Here is a 17,812-nt window from a genome sequence, read left to right as displayed (position 1 = left end):
CACTATTACATGTGGTTTCTCTGTGTAGCCCTGGCTGTCCTGGAACTCACTCTGTAGACCAGGCTGGCCTCGAACTCAGAAATCCGCCTGCCTCTGCCTCCCAAGTGCTGGGATTAAAGGCGTGTGCCACCACTGCCCGGTGACTTTTCTTGGAGAAATACAGAGAATCGTCTGTCCCCCGGACAGGGCACAGAGCAACCAAAGTAAGTATCCACGTGCAGCCTGGCAGAGCAATGGGTTTATTGGGGTTACTTGCAGGAGTGTGGGCTACCAAGGCAGCTGCATCACCACAAGGTCGTGTCCCAGCCTGGGTGATGATTCAGGAATGTAGCCCATCTGGAGCTGGGGGAAGCAGGCAGTAGAGGTTACAGGGTGGGAAGGTCTCAACACCTGCCCCACCCCCAGTAACCACGATCACCGAGTCACAGTTTTGATTATTTCCTTGTCCTGACTTGGGGCCAAGGAACTCTGAAGGTCACCATGGTGAACGCTGTCCTGTGAAGTCGGTGGCACGTTATGCCCAGAGGTAATAGGGACATTGCAGAATTGAAACTTGGCATCATTGCTTGGAGACAGGGGAGGACCCCGGATTCTGGTCAGGTCCTTGAAGTGAACAGTTTCACTTCAGAAATCAGGAAAGGACAAATGGGCAGAGGGTGGGGACAGGGCTCAGGCAATAGAGTACCCGCTTGGCACTTCATGAACCTCTGGCGTTCCCACGGCAGGGAGACAGGTCAAGGTCACTCTTGCATACATAATGAGTTTGAAACCAACGTGGGCTATGTGAGAGCCTGTCGATAAACAAACACATTCTAGGATAGATCAAACCTACTGATGAGTGACACCCCCCCCCCTTTAGATACTTCCCAGGGGACAGCGTTCCGAACACATACCCCACTACTGCCTTCAGTCCAGTCGTCTGGGTCTTCAAATAGCACCCCTCCTTCCTGCTGGAATCCAGAAAGCCAGAGTCATCTGTGCCCATTCATGCACCAAGATCTTACTAAAGGACTGGAGAGTTGGTTCAGCAGTTAAGAGCTTTTCAAAAGACGGGGGTTCAATTCCCAGCACCCACAGGGCGGCTCACAATCTCCTGTAACTCCAATTCCAGATGCTCTGCCTCCCTCTTCTGGTCTCTTCAGGTACTGCACACGGGGTATGGAAAACACCCCCATACACTTAAAAAATAAAAACGAATGAATTCTTTTTTTTAAAAAAAAAAATTAATATACTGAGGGGGCTGGAGATATGGCTCAGCAGTTAAGAGCACTGACTGCTCTTCCAGAGGTCCTGAGTTCAATTCCCAGCAACCACATGATGGCTTACAACCATCTGGGATCCAATGCCCTCTTCTGGTGTGTCTGAAGACAGCTACAGTGTACTCCATACATTAAATAAATAAATAAATAAAATAAATAGGGAACAGGCAGGGTCCCTGCAAACAACGGTGACAAAGACAGGTGCCCAGACACTCACAGTCATTGGTGACGGTGGACATTTCACAGGGGACAAAGCTGGTAAAAATAACAATCAAGGTTAGACCTGCTTGAGACCATCTCTTCGGAGGACTGGGCCAGTGAAAACTTGTCAAGGAGGAGTCGGAAGCGGAGACTGCTGAGAGGAGCCTCACAGATGAGAGGGCCTTCCTGCTTTTGTCCACCAGGGGGCGCCACAGCCAAGCAGGCTGGGCAGGGCCTCCTTCACCCTGCTCCGCTCACCTTGAAGTTACATCTGGCTCAACCGCCCAGTTGTTAAGCATCAGCGATTTCATACAGCTCAGCTCATTACTGTAGCTGTGTGCTTGGTTCCCCTCTGTTCCCCCACTAAAATGTTTCATCCCCTCACTCAGATCAGACCCACCACAAAACACCTCAGAAAACTAGTGGGATTTTTTTTTTTTAAAGTGCTTGTGTGTGTGTACACCTGTTGAGGCCAGAAGTCAATGCTGGGATGTCTTCCTCAGTTTATCTTCACTGTTTTGTTTTGGTTTGGTTTTTGTTTTTGGGGTTTTTTGTTTGTTTGTTTGTTTGTTTGTTTTTTGAGACAATGTTTCTCTGTGTAGCCCAGGCTGTCCTAGAACTCACTCTGAAGCAGGCTCACCTCGAACTCAGAAATCTGCCTGTCTCTGCCTCCCGAGTGCTGGGATCAAAGTCATGTGCCTCCACACCTGGCTGCACCTTATTTATTTATTTATTTATTTATTTATTTATTTATTTTTTGGGTTTTTCCAGACAGGGTTTCTCTGTGTAGTCCTGGCTGTCCTGGAACTCACTCGGTAGACCAGGCTGGCCTCGAACTCAGAAATCCGCCTGCCTCTGCCTCCCAAGTGCTGGGATTAAAGGCGTGCGCCACCACCGCCCGGCTATTTATTTATTTTTAATAATTTCTTCGATATGTATGTACATGTTCCTCGTGTCCATGAAGGCTGGATGAGGGGCTGAGATGCCTTAGAACTGAAGTATGCTTGATATGGAGCTAAGGATGGAACCTAGGTCCTCTGCAGGAAGAAAATGCTCTCAACCAATCGCTGTGCCATCTCTCCAGGCCCTTTTTGTAATTTAAAAAGAATTACATTTATTTGTGGGTCTGTCTGTCTGTCTGTCTGTCTGTGGCAGAGATGCACACGACACCGCATAGAGGCCAGAAGACAACTTTTGAAAGTTGGTTCTCTTTTCTCACTTTGTGGGTTCACAAGATCCAGCTCATGTCGGAGCCTTTATCGCTGAGACATCTTTCTTTATTCAAGGTCTCTCATGGAACCTGCAACTCCAGAGTTTGGCCAGACTGGCTGGCCAGCAAGCCCCAGAGAAACTCCTCAATGCTGGGATTACAGGAGTGTGCCTCTGTACTCAGCTTTCTTATGTGAGTGCCAGGTCCTCATGCGTGAGTGACAAGCACATGATCCACAGAGCCACGGCAACTCAGAAAACAAGTGTTGAATGCATGTGTAACCAAGTCCTCTGAAAGGTGTTTGGTTCTTACGTTTAATTGGTTGTGACTTAGAAGAGCCCAAGGGCTGGACAGAGAAACTGCAGTTGCTGGCTGTCCCCTGCAGGGAGCATCTGATGGGTACTTACTGTGCACAGGGTACCAAGTTCAGTACTTCTCACGTTGTCCCATTCATTGTTATTCTCTGGGGGGCAGGGAGGAGAATTGGCTTCTGTAAACCTGCCCCCAAATGACCTAACTGAGTCCAAACCTTCCCCTAAGTCCCTAACTTCCTACCCCCAGAACCCACAGCAGTATTGAAAGTCCCATCTGATCGGCTTGGTGTAAGAACCTAGTCTGTCTGTACTTGGAATGACATGTTCTTAAGAACCCCTGAAAGGGGGTTCACTTGCTATTTTCCAATTCTGTAGTGGAGCCAAAGAGATCTCTTTGGTAGCAAGTTCCCAGCTGGTGAGGTGGGGGAGGGGCATGGATGATGCTCTTGACTGATGTTGGAACCCCCAACCCTTGACCCTCAGCCGGGTGACTGAACATTGGACACTCACCTCGCACCATGACTGGCTGTCTACATACAGCGTTCCAGGCTGGCAAGGGCTCTCTAGTGAGACCCTGTCTTTAAAAAATAAATAAATAAATAAAAATAAAAACAGGTGCATACCCCGAGGACAACACACCACAGAGACACCTGGATGGCCATGCACACTGCTTCTCTCTAGTCTCCACAGCCAGGAAGTGGAACCAGCCCACGTGTCCGTCAACAGATGAATGGTAAAGAAATCACGTTACATATGCACAGTGGAATTTCATGCAGTCACGAAGAGAGATGACGTCATGAGATCTACAGGACAGCAGAGAGAACTAAAGTTCGTTACACTAACTGAAGAAGGCCAGACCTAGAAATAGAAATACCGCATGTCTCTCTAACTAAGGATTCTAGATGCTAAGTGGTATATAACGTGTACATGTGTGTGGTGTCGGGGAAGGTAGGTCGTGAAACTTCTATACAGGGCCCGTGAGACCGGAAGGAGAAATCTTAAGGAATCAGAGAGAACAGAACACACTGGCAAGAAGGTAAAAAGGGTCTGTGGGGGAGGGGAGAGCCACAAGGGTGAGGGAGAGCGCACAGGGAAGGGGGGGATAGAGAAGAACCAACGAGAACATACTATGTATGAAGTAGCATAATAAATCATATTACCCTGAGTGCTAATATAAAAAACCCAAATAAACCAGGCAGTGGTGGCGCACGCCTTTAATCCCAGCACTTGGGAGGCAGAGGCAGGCAGATTTCTGAGTTTGAGGCCAGCCTGGTCTACAGAGTGAGTTCCAGGACGGCCAGGGCTACACAGAGAAACCCTGTCTCAAAACAAACAAACAAACAAAATAAAACATAGGCTGTTTCAAAGTGGGAAGAAACAAAGATGTCAGGGAGACATCTCTGTGAATAAGAGGGTTTACTGCCTAAGCCTGATGACCTCTGGACCCCAGACCAGGCTGGATGCAGGGCCAGGGAGATGCCCAGTGGTTAAGGCTGTTCTTGAAGGCCCAATGCTCTTGAGGCCTTACCCAGCACACAGACTCTGTAGCCCCAGCTCCGGGGGAGTCAGTGTCCTCTTATGACCCACAAGGTACGCGAGCGCGCGTGCACACACACACACACACACACACACACACACACACACAGAATTTTTCAGAAGGGAGTAAGCTGGAGGGGCAGCTTGGCAGTTAAGAGTATCAGCTGCTCTGGCAGAGGACCTGGGTTTGATTCCTGGTGTATAAACCAGGCTCATAAGGACCTCTAACTCCAGTTCCGGGGGACCCAGTGGTCCCTCTGACCTCCGTGGGCATCAGGCATCAACACAGTGCGTCTGGGCAAAAACACTCATACACATAAAATAAAAGTAAATAAATCTCTTAAAAATGTTTAAAATACTGGGGGAAGAGGGATGGGATTGGGGGTTTGCAGAGGGGAAACTGGGAAGGGAATAACATTTGAAATGTAAATAAATAAAATAACAAAATAAATAAATGAAAATTTTAAGTATTTAGGGAGGAAAAGGTTATGATTGTCTGAACATCACCTCACAGGAAAGGAACTTCTACCTGCTCCTGTGTGTCACCTCCTTTTACAAGGACACAGAGGCTCTGGATGTGCTGGGACTTTGGTCTAAAGTCACAGAGAAGGCAGTGCCTGAGCTGGGAATTCAGGTCTCCTTTCAAAATTGTATTTACAATGCATTTGTGCCTCAGAGGGAGAGGGACTGAGGTCCTTGGAGCTAGGGAGAACTATCCAGCTCCCCATGATGCCCTCGGTGACCTTGGTGACCCCTTCTTCCTCTGTTCCCTTCCTTCCCTCTCTCCTCCCTCCTCCTTCCCTCCCTCCTCCCCTCTACTTCTTCCCCTCTCCACCCCCTCTGCTTCCAGTGACTCTCCTCACTGGACTGAGGCAGTTCCCTCCAAGGCTGCCAGGCTGCTGAGTAAACCTAAGCCCAGCAAGGCCTAAAGTGAGGGTCATTGTCAGCTGAGTCTAAGGCCTGAGTCACTTCCTGACCCTTGCTCAAGAGGAGCCCAGAGTGGCCAGCTGTGCTAGGGGGTGGCACTCCTGGGCGTCGAGGACTTCTCTAGGGTAATTACCTTTCTAGGCTCAGCTCAGCCACACTTCAGCCCCCTTTCTCCTCTCAAACCAGGAGAGCGAATCTCTCAAGACCACCTCTCAGTAACCCATGACCAGCCTAGAACCTGGCTTCCAGAAACATGGCTCTTTAATCCAGAGCTGCCAACCTGAAGGGTCTCAAACTTCTACTGTCAGCCCCTTCTTTGTCTTCCCATGGGGTCTTGGGACCAGTGAAAGATGGAGCAGAAAACTGGCTATACTGGGGAAGCCATATACTTAGCATGGTTCCAGGTGGTTTGGAGACACCATGGAACCATTCCTGCCAAGAGCCTGGGCTCCAGGGCCCACCATGCCAGCTTCCTTACCCAGCTCTGCCTGTCTCCAGCCTTGTGACCTTTAGCTAATTACTTAAGCCCTCTATGCCTGTTTGTCACCTCTCTAGTGAGGATGCACCGCCTGACTCACCAGCCTCCTGCCCTGAAGTGGAATATGTAAAACACACTAATGGTCGGCACATGGCAAGCACGTATGTTTATTAGATAATTCTTAACACTCAATGGGCTGACTCTGTCATTCTTATACATTCTTTGATATGTTCTTCAGATGATGAACACAGATGCCCTGCCCACAACATGTCTGTGGGGTTGTTCTCTCCAATGATTGGCAGACCATGTAGGAGAAGCAGCTGGGTAAAGTTTGGGGTCTGCAGACAACTTGCGGGGTCTCCCGGCTAGCACACTGCTCGCCTGTAAGCCTCTGTCCTCTGACCAATGAAGCAAGCTGACTCCCTTCCCTTTCACAGAGAAGCCAGGGAGGGTGGGACACATCACCAGGACAGACATGAACTCTTCTTCCAGAGCCTTCGGAACTGAAATTGAGAACAAAGTCTCCCGGGGACCACAAAGACGATGCCATTCATGCGGCTTTAGAAATCAAACAAAGATTTATACTCTGAATTGGAAATTTACTCTGGAGGCAGAGGCAGGGGGATATCTATGAGTTAGAGACCAGGTCAGTCTACATAGAAAGTTCCAGGTCAGCTAAGGTTAATTAGCAAGACACTATCTTAAAACCCATCACCAACAATGTCAAACAGACTTCCGTGGATGCTTAAATCTTTGTGAACTCTGGTGTAGAATTAGCTGCTGTCGACTCTGGGTATAAGACAGCAAACCTCTTGTGAGAAGAACAGTTGGGTGCCTAGAGTTTACTTCAGAAAAATGGGGAAAGAGGACTAGATTCTGAGCCCTGGTCAATGGCTCAGCCTTAGGATCTTAGAGTCCTACTCTTTCTGTTCTTAATTAAAAATAAAAGAAGGCTGGGGTCACAGGAGCTCATTTAGAACCCCAAGAATTGTAGGGTTCTTGTGTTATTGTTGTTTGGAGATTTCTGGAGGGTTTTTTTGGGGGGGAGGGGGGAAAGGGGTGTTGAGACAGGTTGTTTTCTCTGTGTAGCCCTGGCTGTCCTGGAACTCACTCTGTAGACCAGGCTGACCTCGAACTCAGAGATCCTCCTGCCTCTGCTTTCTGAGTGTTGGGATTAAAGATGTGCTCCACCATGCCTGTTTGTTTGTTTGTTTGTTTGTTTGCAATGCAGGCTCTAACCTGCTGAACAACCATCTTTCAGTAGGGGTCTCACTATGTAATTTATACTGGCCTCCAGTTTACTGTGTAGTCAAGGATGACGTGATTTCTCTATCTTTCGTTCCTTCTTTCCTTCCTTAATTCCTTCCTCTCCCCTGCCCTCTCTACCCCCTCTCTCCTCCCCTCTCACCTTCCCTCCTTTCCTTCTTCCCTCCCTCCTTTTCCGTTCATTCTCTGTGTTGCTCATCTCTTCCTTGAGGGTCTCACTCAGTCTGGCATTGAACTATGTACTGAACTGAACTTAAAATCATAGCAATTCTCCTGCCTCTGCCTCTACCTCCCGTGTTGCTAGAGTACAGACCTGAGCCACCATGCCTTGCATGTGTGGGGTGTATTTCTCAAGCTAACAAGTCGCCCCTTCCCACCCTCCCAGCTCTTCCTTCAGGACTTGGAGGGATCTGGGCGGCCTCGCAGGCACCCCCCTTCCCGCAGGGCACCCCAACCCTGCACCTACAGCAGGTGGCTGATAGGGCCTGGGGCGGGCGAGCAGTGGACTGGGCGGGACGGGGCGGGGACGCACCTGGGCGAGGCGGCAGGTGCGCCGCCCCACGGGGGAGGAGCGGTCGCGGGGCGGGAGGGGACCGCGGCGGGACACCCGGGCCGAGAGCCCGCGGGCAGCCACCGCAGCCTCCTCGCAGGGCCGCCACCACGGGGTCCGGGATGAGCCTCACTCGGAAAAGGGGCTTCTACAAACAGGATATCAACAAGACTGCCTGGGAGCTGCCCAAGACCTACCTGGCGCCCACGCACGTCGGCAGCGGAGCCTATGGCGCGGTGTGGTGAGACCCGGGGAACCCCAGAAGGCAGAGGAGCCACGGGCCACCCCACCCTCGGCAGCCTCCCCGGGTGAGCCCGGTGGCAGTGGGGCCCCTGTGGGGCGAGCCGCTGGCGAATCTGGTTCTCCAAGGCTGTAACATTTTAAAAGGGATCTCAGAGTTCGTGGGACAGATCCCTGCGGTTGCATACGAGGCCCCAAGAAGGGATCTTGCCAAATCGCAGAGTAGGGACTCCCGGCCTGCTCTGCCTCCTGCCAGCAAGAACTGTTTCTGTCCCTTCCTTAGTGTAGCCCCCTACACACATAATCTGCTGGTCTCCCACCAGTCCGGGGAGCACAGAGTGGGGGTGGCCTAGGACAGTGCGGGAGGGATCCCGGGTTTAGGCTCTTTGCGCCGTCCCTCCCCCTCACCTGCCTGTGACCCCGCAGCTCCGCCATCGACAAACGGACAGGGGAGAAGGTGGCCATCAAGAAGCTGAGCCGGCCCTTCCAGTCGGAGATCTTTGCCAAGCGCGCTTACCGCGAGCTCCTGCTCCTGAAGCACATGCACCATGAGAACGTAGGCTGCCTCCGGGGTGTGGAAGTGTTGGGGATCAGAGGGCAGGGAGAGAGGCCCGCCCAGGGTCCTGGGTGCAAGGGCAGGAGAAAGATTTTCCCTTGTTCCACCCTGGTTTCTCAGCTAAGGACTACGACGAACCCAGTGAGAAGGTGCCAGGGCCTGCCCAGCTCACTTCCCAGAAAACGCACACCCCACAACAGTTTCTTGATTGTGAGGAGGAAGTAGGGGAGCTTTGTGATTGGTTCTGTGAGGACTCCAGTCCTGCTGAGCTTGGGCTCTTGAGCTAAAGCTGTCTCTGTTCTGGCACTCTCAAGTCTGACAATAAATACTTAACTGTTTAATGCTTGCCGTGGGGCTGGCTAACGTCTATAATCCTCTCCATAACACATGCCATCCAGTGAAGAAACGAAGGCACAGAAAGGTTTCCCGGGTTATGCAGCGGCAGAGCCGAGGTTGGAAGCGAAGGGAGGCAGAGCCTGGTGCCTCACCATTTGACCATCTTGTCTGATGGAAACAGACAGTGTAACCCAGCTCTGGATCAGGCAGAAGGGCTGGGGTCAATTTCAAATAATGTCTTGTATGTTGTGAACCCCGAGTCCTTTCAGACAACCTCTCCTCCGTGGCCTCCAGCTATGAGGTGGAGGGGGCTTGCCTCTAACTCTGAACCAGCCCTGTGGCAGGCAAGGACAGACTGACAGATGTGGCTGGGGACCCAGGGTCCAAGGCTGGAGCTGAGGTCTAGAGTCCCAGGCCCTTCATCCTTCCCTCCCTTTTCCCCTGACCCTCAAGATGTGTTAGTTGCAAGTGGGACTGTTCACCCCGAACCCCAAGTTGGGGAGCAAGCTTACCTTGTTCTCAGCCTGAAACCCCCTCGTTGTTAATTGCAAATGTCCTTTTCTGCCTGGGTCCCCAAACTGTTTCCATGCCAGCTGGGGCCACCTTCTGTAGCAGAGGGTGACCTGGAGGGTGGCCCTGGGTGGCTGAGGCCCTCAGGATAGGGAAGAATGACGGTGGCAGTCCAACCTCACTGGTGACACTTTCTCTAGGTCATTGGGCTTCTGGATGTCTTCACACCTGCCTCTTCCCTTCGAAACTTCCATGATTTGTGAGTCGAGTCGGGGCTGCACTGGGATTGGGGTATTGGCAGATCTTAATGGCGGCTTGGGAATACTTTGGGGAAGGGTAGTTTCCAGGCAGAAAGGGAGTCCCCCCTCGCCCCAGCAGTTCTTGTGTCTCTTTGCTGTTACATTAAGCTCCTCCCTGGAGAGGTCCCTCAGCTGTGTGTGGAAGGGCTGTAGGGTAACCTGGCCCCCCCAGAGCCATCTACACAGATCTTACCCTTGTTACCAGACCCTGGCACCAAGAAGTGCTGGCCCTCACAGGGGGTGTACTGACTCCCCTCACCAATTCCTGGTGGCCAGGTGTGACTTTGGACCTCATGATACCCAGAGGTTTTTTTTTTTTTTTTTTACTCTAGAAGAAAATGAGGATCAGGTAGCCCTGGACGATCTGACTGACGGGGTTTGGCTGTTACAAACAAGCAGAACGTCTAGTTACAAAGTGTCAGGTTTTGCTGGCCCGTGTCTGAGCAAGGATGGCTGTTTGGATAAAACTGAGAGCTTCCGGTGTGAGTGTCAGTGAAAGCAGCTTCTGTCAGGCTTCCCATCCTACCTCAATGCCACAGAGGCTGTGGGAGTGTTGTGTGTTTAAACTGGACCTCTCATGTAGCCCAGGCTGGCCCCCCAACTACCAAAGTAGCCAAGGATTGCCCTTGAACTTCTGATCCGCCTGCCTCCAATTCCCAAGAGCTCAGATTCCAGGCCTCAGTCCTGGGAATCAAATTTGGGGGTTTTGTGCATGCTAGTCAAGAGTTCTACCAGCCTAGCCACCTGCCCAGCCCACTAAGAGTGGCAGTCCTAAGCAGGGTGGTGAAACTGTCTGTCAGATTTGGAGGACATGGCCAGCAGCTCTGAGAAAGGAACCGGAAATGCTGGGGAGAAAGCAACAGTGTTGCGGACCCCCTACTTTGATCTACAGTGCAGTATGGGATTCCCGGGGCAGACCTGAGGCCTGCTCAAGCAAGCTGACGGGAGCTATGCCACCTGTTTGGACATGGTGGCTGAGGGAGGTTGGTACAGGTGACTGGGAGTCCCAGTCCCTGCCTGGAATCCAAGGGGGAAGAGCAGACCTGGAGGAACAGATGATGAACATGGCGTTGGGTCCTTGAGTCACCCAGAGCCTGAGAAATCACAGGAGAGGGGAACACGGATGTAGACCAGGCTAGCATCCTCTCCGTGGGTGATAGCTGAACCCCGGAAACAGGACATGGCAAGACAGGATCCAAGGATGCTGAGCCAGAGTCCACATCTGCCAGAAGGCAGGACGGGTGAGCAGGTGAAAACCAAAGGGAGGAGGGTTGGCAGGCAACTGTGAGGGAGCTGACACCCAGGACAACAGGAGGAGCCACTGTGCTGTACCTGACGTGCTGGCTGTGACCTTGATCCCAACAGTTTAGGACGGACACAGGAACCATGACTAGGTTGTGAGAGGCAGTGTATGAAGGTGGTAAGGAAAGTGAGGTAAACTGTATATATAAATTATATATATCCACACACACATATATGTATATATACATATATAGTTTATAAATATAAATTATAAATATATATAATATATAATGTATAATGTATAATGTATAATGTATAATATATTATATATAATATATAATATATAATATATAATATATAATATATAATATATAATATACAATGTATAATGTATAATATATAATGTATAATATAAATTATATATAATTTTTATTATATATTATACATGCATGTACACACACATATGTACACATACATACATATATGTGTGTGTGTGTGTATGTGTTGATATGTGCACATTTGTGAAGGAGCCCCTGAAATCAAAGACAGTTGTGAGTTGTCTGATGTGGGGTGCTGGGAATTGAACTTGCGTTCTCTAGGAAGACTAGCAGATGATCTTAAATGCTGAGTGATTCCTCCAGCATCCAGCAATAGCTTTCAGAGGCAAAGTACACTGCAAGGAGGTGTAAACATGTAATCCCAGCACTCAAGAGACAGGGAGCTCCATGGGTTCGAAACCAGCCTTGTGTACATATTGAATTGCAGGTCAGGCATGACGAGGCCCTGTGTGCCTGAGTGCTTGCGAGTGTTTGTGCATATGCGTGCATGTGTGTATGCATATGTGCATGTTCGTGTGTGTGTGTGTGTGTGTGTGTGTGTGTGTAATACACACATCTTTTATAATCTATTACGTTCTGTCTTTAACTTTGCTGTTACACCTTGAGTCACACTTCCGGGTTGCTGACCCTGACCTGTTTCACTTGTGCACCTAATAGCTCGGATCGTTTCTTCTCCACCTCTGAAGACTGTTTTCTCTTTCCTTCCTGGCATCTATTTTATAGTCAGGGGAACCAGCTGGGGTGGGTGTGACCCTCTCCGGGAGAAACCTTTGGATAGAGGTAGGAATGCTGGCAGATGCTGCCGGCTCGCAGCTGGTCTGTTATGAGAGGAGGTCAGAGCCAGGGTACCTTTGTATGAACGCAGGCTTGTGGTAATATCGAGTGCTCTAACTCTGGTGTTCACTCTGAGCTCTGCCGACCAGGCTGCTGTGGCAGCCATGCCAGGAGCCCAGGCTGGGCACTACTGATTTTTCATGTATCTTCCTTGTTTTGCTTGGTGTGTATGTATTCATACGTATGGAAGCTGCATATATGTGTATACACGTATGTGTGCATTGTATGTGGGTGCTGAGGCTTCAACTCCTCGTGTCCCATTTACAGATGTGTGTGTATATGTGCGCTTATCTGGAGGTCAGAGGTCAACCTCTGATGTTGTTCCTTGGGTTCTATCTACATTGTTTTTCTTATGATTGTAGTTGTGTGTGTGTGTGTGTGTGTGTGTGTGTGTGTGTGCTTGCGCATGCACGCGAGGGAGCACCCTGCATTACTTTTGTGGACCCCATGCGTGCAGTGCCCACAGGGGCCAGAAGAGGGCACCAGATCTTCTGGAACCCAAGTCCTCTGAAAGATCAAAGCCATCTCTCGGGCCCCCTTCCTTGTGTTTTTGAGGCAGGGTCTCTCACTGGCTTGCCTGTTAAGTTAGGCTTGCCAGCTAATAAGCCCCGGGAATCCTCCTGTCTCTGATCCAACACTGGGATTACAACCGAACTCCACCACACCCAGCTTCTATACGTGGGTGCCAAGGCTCGAACTGCAGACCTCCTCGTGCATCCGAGCACTGTGTCAGCTGAAACCATCTCTCCAGCCCTGGGACTCACCATGTAATCCAGGCTGGACTCTAACATGTGGCAATCCGCCTTAGCTCTCCAAGTGTTGGATCACACCTGAGTCTTCTTATGCCTTCTTGCCTGGCGTTGTCTCCAAGGTTCCTGCTGAGCCGGACTTCTGTCCCTACCCCACCCCCACCCTGACCTCTCTGAGTTCACACCTGGGCCTGTGGGAGGCTGGGAACTGTGCTAATAAAACCTCCTGTCTTCCAGCTACCTGGTGATGCCCTTCATGCAGACCGACCTGCAGAAAATCATGGGGATGGAATTCAGTGAGGATAAGGTCCAGTACTTGGTGTATCAGATGCTCAAAGGCCTAAAGGTGGGTGGAGCCTGCATGGTAGCCAAAGGCGACTTGGGTGTTGAGAGCCAGCCCTCTGCGGTGCGGCAGAGGGGGGTTCTCGATGCTGGTGGGGAAACTGGTGCCTCCGATTCACCACTCTCTCTCTCTTTCAGTACATCCACTCAGCTGGGATCGTCCACAGGGTGAGTGCTCTCTCTGCCACGGTTCGGGGAACGTGTGTTGGGGGAGGAACTGGGCACTCTGGTGGCCGAAGGATTGGGATCCGTGGAGAGAGTGACAGTAGAGAGGAGACAGAGGCTGTGAGTGTTTCAGCTGTGACACAGCTAATGTGGAAGACTGTCTGTGTGGAGAGGTTGGGGACACTTATGATTGTAGGTGTGTGTGTGTGTGTGTGTGTGTGTGTGTGCTGCCCCCCGAGCCCCTAGCTGACACTTCAGGCTCTAAGGACAGGAACATGATGGAAAAGGATGTGGAGTCCAATGCCATTTTACAGATGAAAAAACTGAGGCTGGAAAGAGAAATGAGCTGACCCAGCTGCTGTTGCAGTGTAATGAAGGATGTGTGTGTGTATGCATGCGTTTGTGTGTATGCACTCATGTGTGTACACACATGCATGTGTTTATGTGTATGCATGCATGTGCTAATGTGTATGCACTTGTGTGTGTGCATGTCTTTGTGTGTGTGTGCATATACACATGTGTTTGTGTGTATGCACTCCTGTGTGTGTATGAGCATATGCATGTACACATGTGTTTATGTGTATGTACTTGTGTGTATATGTGTGTGTGTGTGTGTGTGTGTGCATGTGTTTGTGTGTATGAACTTGTGTGTGTGCATGTCTATGTGTGTGTGCATGCACACGTGTTTGTATGTATGCACTCAAGTGTGTACACACATGCATGTGTTTATGTGTATGCACCTGTGTGTGCATGTCTATGTGTGTGTGTGTGCATGCACACATGTGTTTGTGTGTATGCACTCATGTGTATATGTGTATGTGCATGCACATATGTGTTTATGTGTATGCACTTGTGTGTGTATGTGCATGTGTGTATATGTGTGTATGCATGTGTTTGTATGTATGCACATGTGTGTGTGCATGTCTATGTGTGTGTGCGTGCACACATGTGTTTGTGTGTATGCACTCATGTGTATGCACTTGTGTGTATATGTGTGCATATGCACATGTGTTTATGTGTATACACTTGTGTGTGTATGTGCATGTGTGTGTGTGTGACAGATCTGAGACACCTGCTGGCTCTGCTTCAGTTTGATGGTTCCTCTCTCTTTCCCCTTAGGACCTGAAGCCAGGCAACCTGGCCGTGAATGAAGACTGTGAGCTGAAGGTGGGTCACAGCAGGTCCACCGAGGATGGGGAGGTGGATGGAATTGTGGGGGAGGTAGGTTCTGTCCGGCAGAAGGTCTTTCCTCAGATGGCTTGTTATCCCTGTGTCCCTTGAGCCATAGATCCTGGACTTTGGGCTGGCGCGCCACACAGATGCTGAGATGACCGGCTATGTGGTGACCCGCTGGTACCGGGCCCCTGAGGTGATCCTCAGCTGGATGCATTACAACCAGACAGGTCAGTGCTCGGCTGCCCTGGTGGCCCTGGTGACCTACACTGGAGATCATCAGACGGTCCAGACAACATTCGTCTTTCCTTACAGTGGACATCTGGTCTGTTGGCTGCATCATGGCAGAGATGCTGACCGGAAAGACACTCTTCAAGGGCAAAGACTGTATCCTTTGCTAGAGCAGATGATGTCTACCTGGGGACCCTTCCCTCAGCGATGAGATAGCACCCAAACAGGCCCCCTGAATAATTATTTATTATATGTAGTTTTATTTTTCAGACAGTGGCCCTGGCTGGCCTAGTAGAACTTGTATGTAGTTCAAGCTCCCGAATGCTGGGATTAAATGTGTGTGCCACCGCACTTAACTTAGTTTTCATAGTAAAACGGGGTCTCCTGTGTGTGTCCTGGGGAGCGCCCCAAGTTCATTGTGTAGCCAAAGAGAACTTTAAACTGCTGCCTCTCCTCCTGCCACCTCCAAGCGCCAGGGTCACAAACATGTGTCACTGTGCTGGGGACGGAACCCAGAATCTCAAGCTTGCTAGGCAAGCACTCTACCCGCTGGAGGCCCAGGCCCTAGAATGGTTGTAAAGATTTATTCTTATTTATGTGTATGTCTGTGTGAATGCATGGTGTATGTGTAGGTACTCTAAGAGGCCAGAAGAGGGCGCCAGATCTCCTGGAGCTGGAGTCACAGGTTTTTTAAAAGGCACCGGGCATGGGTGCTGGGAACTGAACTTGGGTCCTCTGGAAAAGCATCAAGCACTCTTCAGCCCCCTAGAATGCTTTGAAGTGCAGTTAGTGAAAAGATAAAAATGAGTCCCTCCTGTCCATACCTCTGCTAGGAAATCGAACATAAGCAGTTGGGGAACCCTCAGGAGCTGGGCAGGGGCAGCCCACTCAGCTCGGAATGAAGGGAGAGCAAGGGAGGGGGATTTGGCAGAGTGGATCTGGGCAGCCTGGGCAGCCTCCTCCTGACTTGGTCTGTCTGCCGGGAAGCCCTCCAGAGACCTGCTCCAACCCTGCCAAGAGCCTGCCGTGGTTAGGTGGGGCTGGAGCCAGGAGTGTCTGCCAGGCTGGCTAGAGCAAGGCTGGAGGCGGGGCGGGCGGGCTCAGAACACCGCAGAGAGCAAGGCTGTGCCTTAACTGGCTGCCAAGACCTGGACCAGCTGACCCAGATCCTGAAAGTCACTGGGGTGCCAGGTGCCGAGTTCGTGCAGAAGCTGAAAGACAAGGCGGTGAGTGGCTCTAACTGGCATCTTACTATGGGCTCCCTCCGCTTCCCCCCCAGACCCTCTTTTCCCTCATCCCATCTTCGACTTCCGATGGGGCTTTCAGCCATACTTTCTCCCCTCAGGCCGGAGTCTGAAGAAATCCTATGCTTTTCTTTCTTCCAGGCCAAATCCTACATTCAGTCCCTGCCCCAGAGCCCCAAGAAGGATTTTACACAGCTCTTCCCTCGTGCCAGCCCGCAAGGTGAGTCCTGGCTGGGATCCCGAGAGTGCTTGCAGCCCATCCCAGCAGCCATCTGTCCCACACCAGGTGTGAGGCTCACCAGGTGCGAGGCTCACCAGGTGTGAGGCTCACCAGGTGTGAGGCTCACCAGGTGCAAGGCTCACCAGGTGCGAGGCTCACCAGGTGCAAGGCTCACCAGGTGGTCTGTCCCCCACAGCTGCAGACCTGCTGGACAAGATGCTGGAACTGGATGTGGACAAGCGTCTGACCGCTGCTCAGGCGCTGGCTCACCCCTTCTTTGAACCCTTCCGGGACCCTGAGGAGGAGACAGAGGCCCAGCAGCCGTTTGACGATGCCTTAGAACATGAGAAACTCAGCGTGGACGAATGGAAACGTAAGAGATGTTCCTATCCTCCTTCTGACTGCCCACCCTCGAAGCCTAAAGGGACACACCTGTCCCCAGTAGCTGTCCATCTCCTGTGGGGTTTTCTCCTTGAGCTGGTTTCTACTCCACTGTCTGAGGGTGGGCTCTCCCAGACCCATCCTAAATCTCACACACTTTCCACAGAACACATCTACAAAGAGATCTCCAACTTCAGTCCTGTAGCCCGGAAGGACTCTCGGCGACAAAGTGGCATGAGGCTGCAGTGACTCTCCAGTCTGACCTGCAGCTGAGCCGGGGAGACTGTGACAGGGCCAAACTCTGCCTCGGGATATATATATATATGTATATGTATATGTATATTTGTCACTGCTTATAGCTCAGGGTTTATAGTACTGTAGTATCCTGAGTCGAGAAGAGTCTTCCCATGGTCTAGGGGATGTTTTGGGATGTGGGGAGCTGTGATCACAGCAGGCTGTATTAAAACAAAAATGTGGGTGATTGCTTGGCTGTGGGGTTCTTTCCTTCCTGGAGGGTTGGGACTAAGGATATGTCAGGCAAGCTGAGGGTAATGTAGGAATGACTGGGGTCTGCTTTTGGGGTGGGTGCAGCACAGAAACCAGGATGGGGGTTCAAAGCACAGAGATGTCTTCCTTCACCTTTCTGGAGGTCAGGAAAAAAATATATATATATATTTCACATGTGGCCCAGGCTGCCCTCCATGTAGCCCAGGCTGGCCTGGAATATTCTGCCTCTCCTTTTTTGAGACAAGCTCTCACTATGTAGTCCTGGAGCCCTGGCTGGCCTGGAACTCAAGAGATCTACCTGCCTGTTTCCTAGTGGTGGGATTAAAGGTGTGCACCACCACACCCCCCTGAATTCCCCTTTTCTGTTCATTTTGGGACAGCATCTCTCTAACTGAGGCTAATCTTGATTATTGCTGGCTGTCCTGGAACTCACTCTGTAGACCAGGCTGGCCTCGAACTCAGAAATCCACCTGCCTCTGCCTCCCAAGTGCTGGGATTAAATGCGTGCACCACCACCACCCGGCAATGTACCTAATTCTTCTCTCAGCTTTTTCTCAGGATGCCAGACGTGGGCCAACACCTGCAATCCCAGCACTCAGGAAGTTGAGGATCTCAAACTGCAGGTCAGGGCAGTCTGGGTTGCATAGGGAGAGAGACCCTGTCTCAAAACGGACCTAAACCACAGAGTGGCAGCACTGGAGTTA

General features: G+C 50.9%; 1 protein-coding gene across 1 annotated transcript; it reads left to right on the top strand.

The window, feature by feature from the left end:
* Nucleotides 1-7,770: 7,770 nt before the first annotated feature.
* Nucleotides 7,771-17,083, top strand: Mapk13 (mitogen-activated protein kinase 13). Its single transcript, XM_034524214.2, has 12 exons — nucleotides 7,771-7,982; nucleotides 8,408-8,537; nucleotides 9,584-9,642; nucleotides 13,083-13,191; nucleotides 13,326-13,355; nucleotides 14,472-14,519; nucleotides 14,641-14,755; nucleotides 14,841-14,912; nucleotides 15,903-15,982; nucleotides 16,142-16,220; nucleotides 16,417-16,593; nucleotides 16,768-17,083. Exons 1-12 carry the CDS (start codon nucleotides 7,864-7,866, stop codon nucleotides 16,848-16,850), a joined length of 1,101 nt encoding a protein of 366 aa, XP_034380105.1. The 5' UTR covers nucleotides 7,771-7,863; the 3' UTR covers nucleotides 16,851-17,083.
* The last annotated feature ends 729 nt before the right edge of the window (nucleotides 17,084-17,812 follow it).

Source organism: Arvicanthis niloticus, chromosome 20 (genome assembly GCF_011762505.2).
Source record: "Arvicanthis niloticus isolate mArvNil1 chromosome 20, mArvNil1.pat.X, whole genome shotgun sequence".
NCBI classification, from domain to species: Eukaryota; Metazoa; Chordata; class Mammalia; order Rodentia; family Muridae; genus Arvicanthis; species Arvicanthis niloticus.
Note: the sequence above shows the minus strand (reverse complement) of the source record. Positions and strands in the feature narration are given on the sequence as shown.

Bases quoted from the DNA above. Each gene is read 5' to 3' on its own strand.
- Mapk13 (XM_034524214.2), top strand. From the start codon at position 7,864: ATGAGCCTCACTCGGAAAAGGGGCTTCTACAAACAGGATATCAACAAG. The intron at 15,983-16,141 runs GTGAGTGGCTCT...TCTTTCTTCCAG, and splicing joins AGAAGCTGAAAGACAAGGCG to GCCAAATCCTACATTCAGTC. The intron at 16,221-16,416 runs GTGAGTCCTGGC...TGTCCCCCACAG, and splicing joins CCCTCGTGCCAGCCCGCAAG to CTGCAGACCTGCTGGACAAG.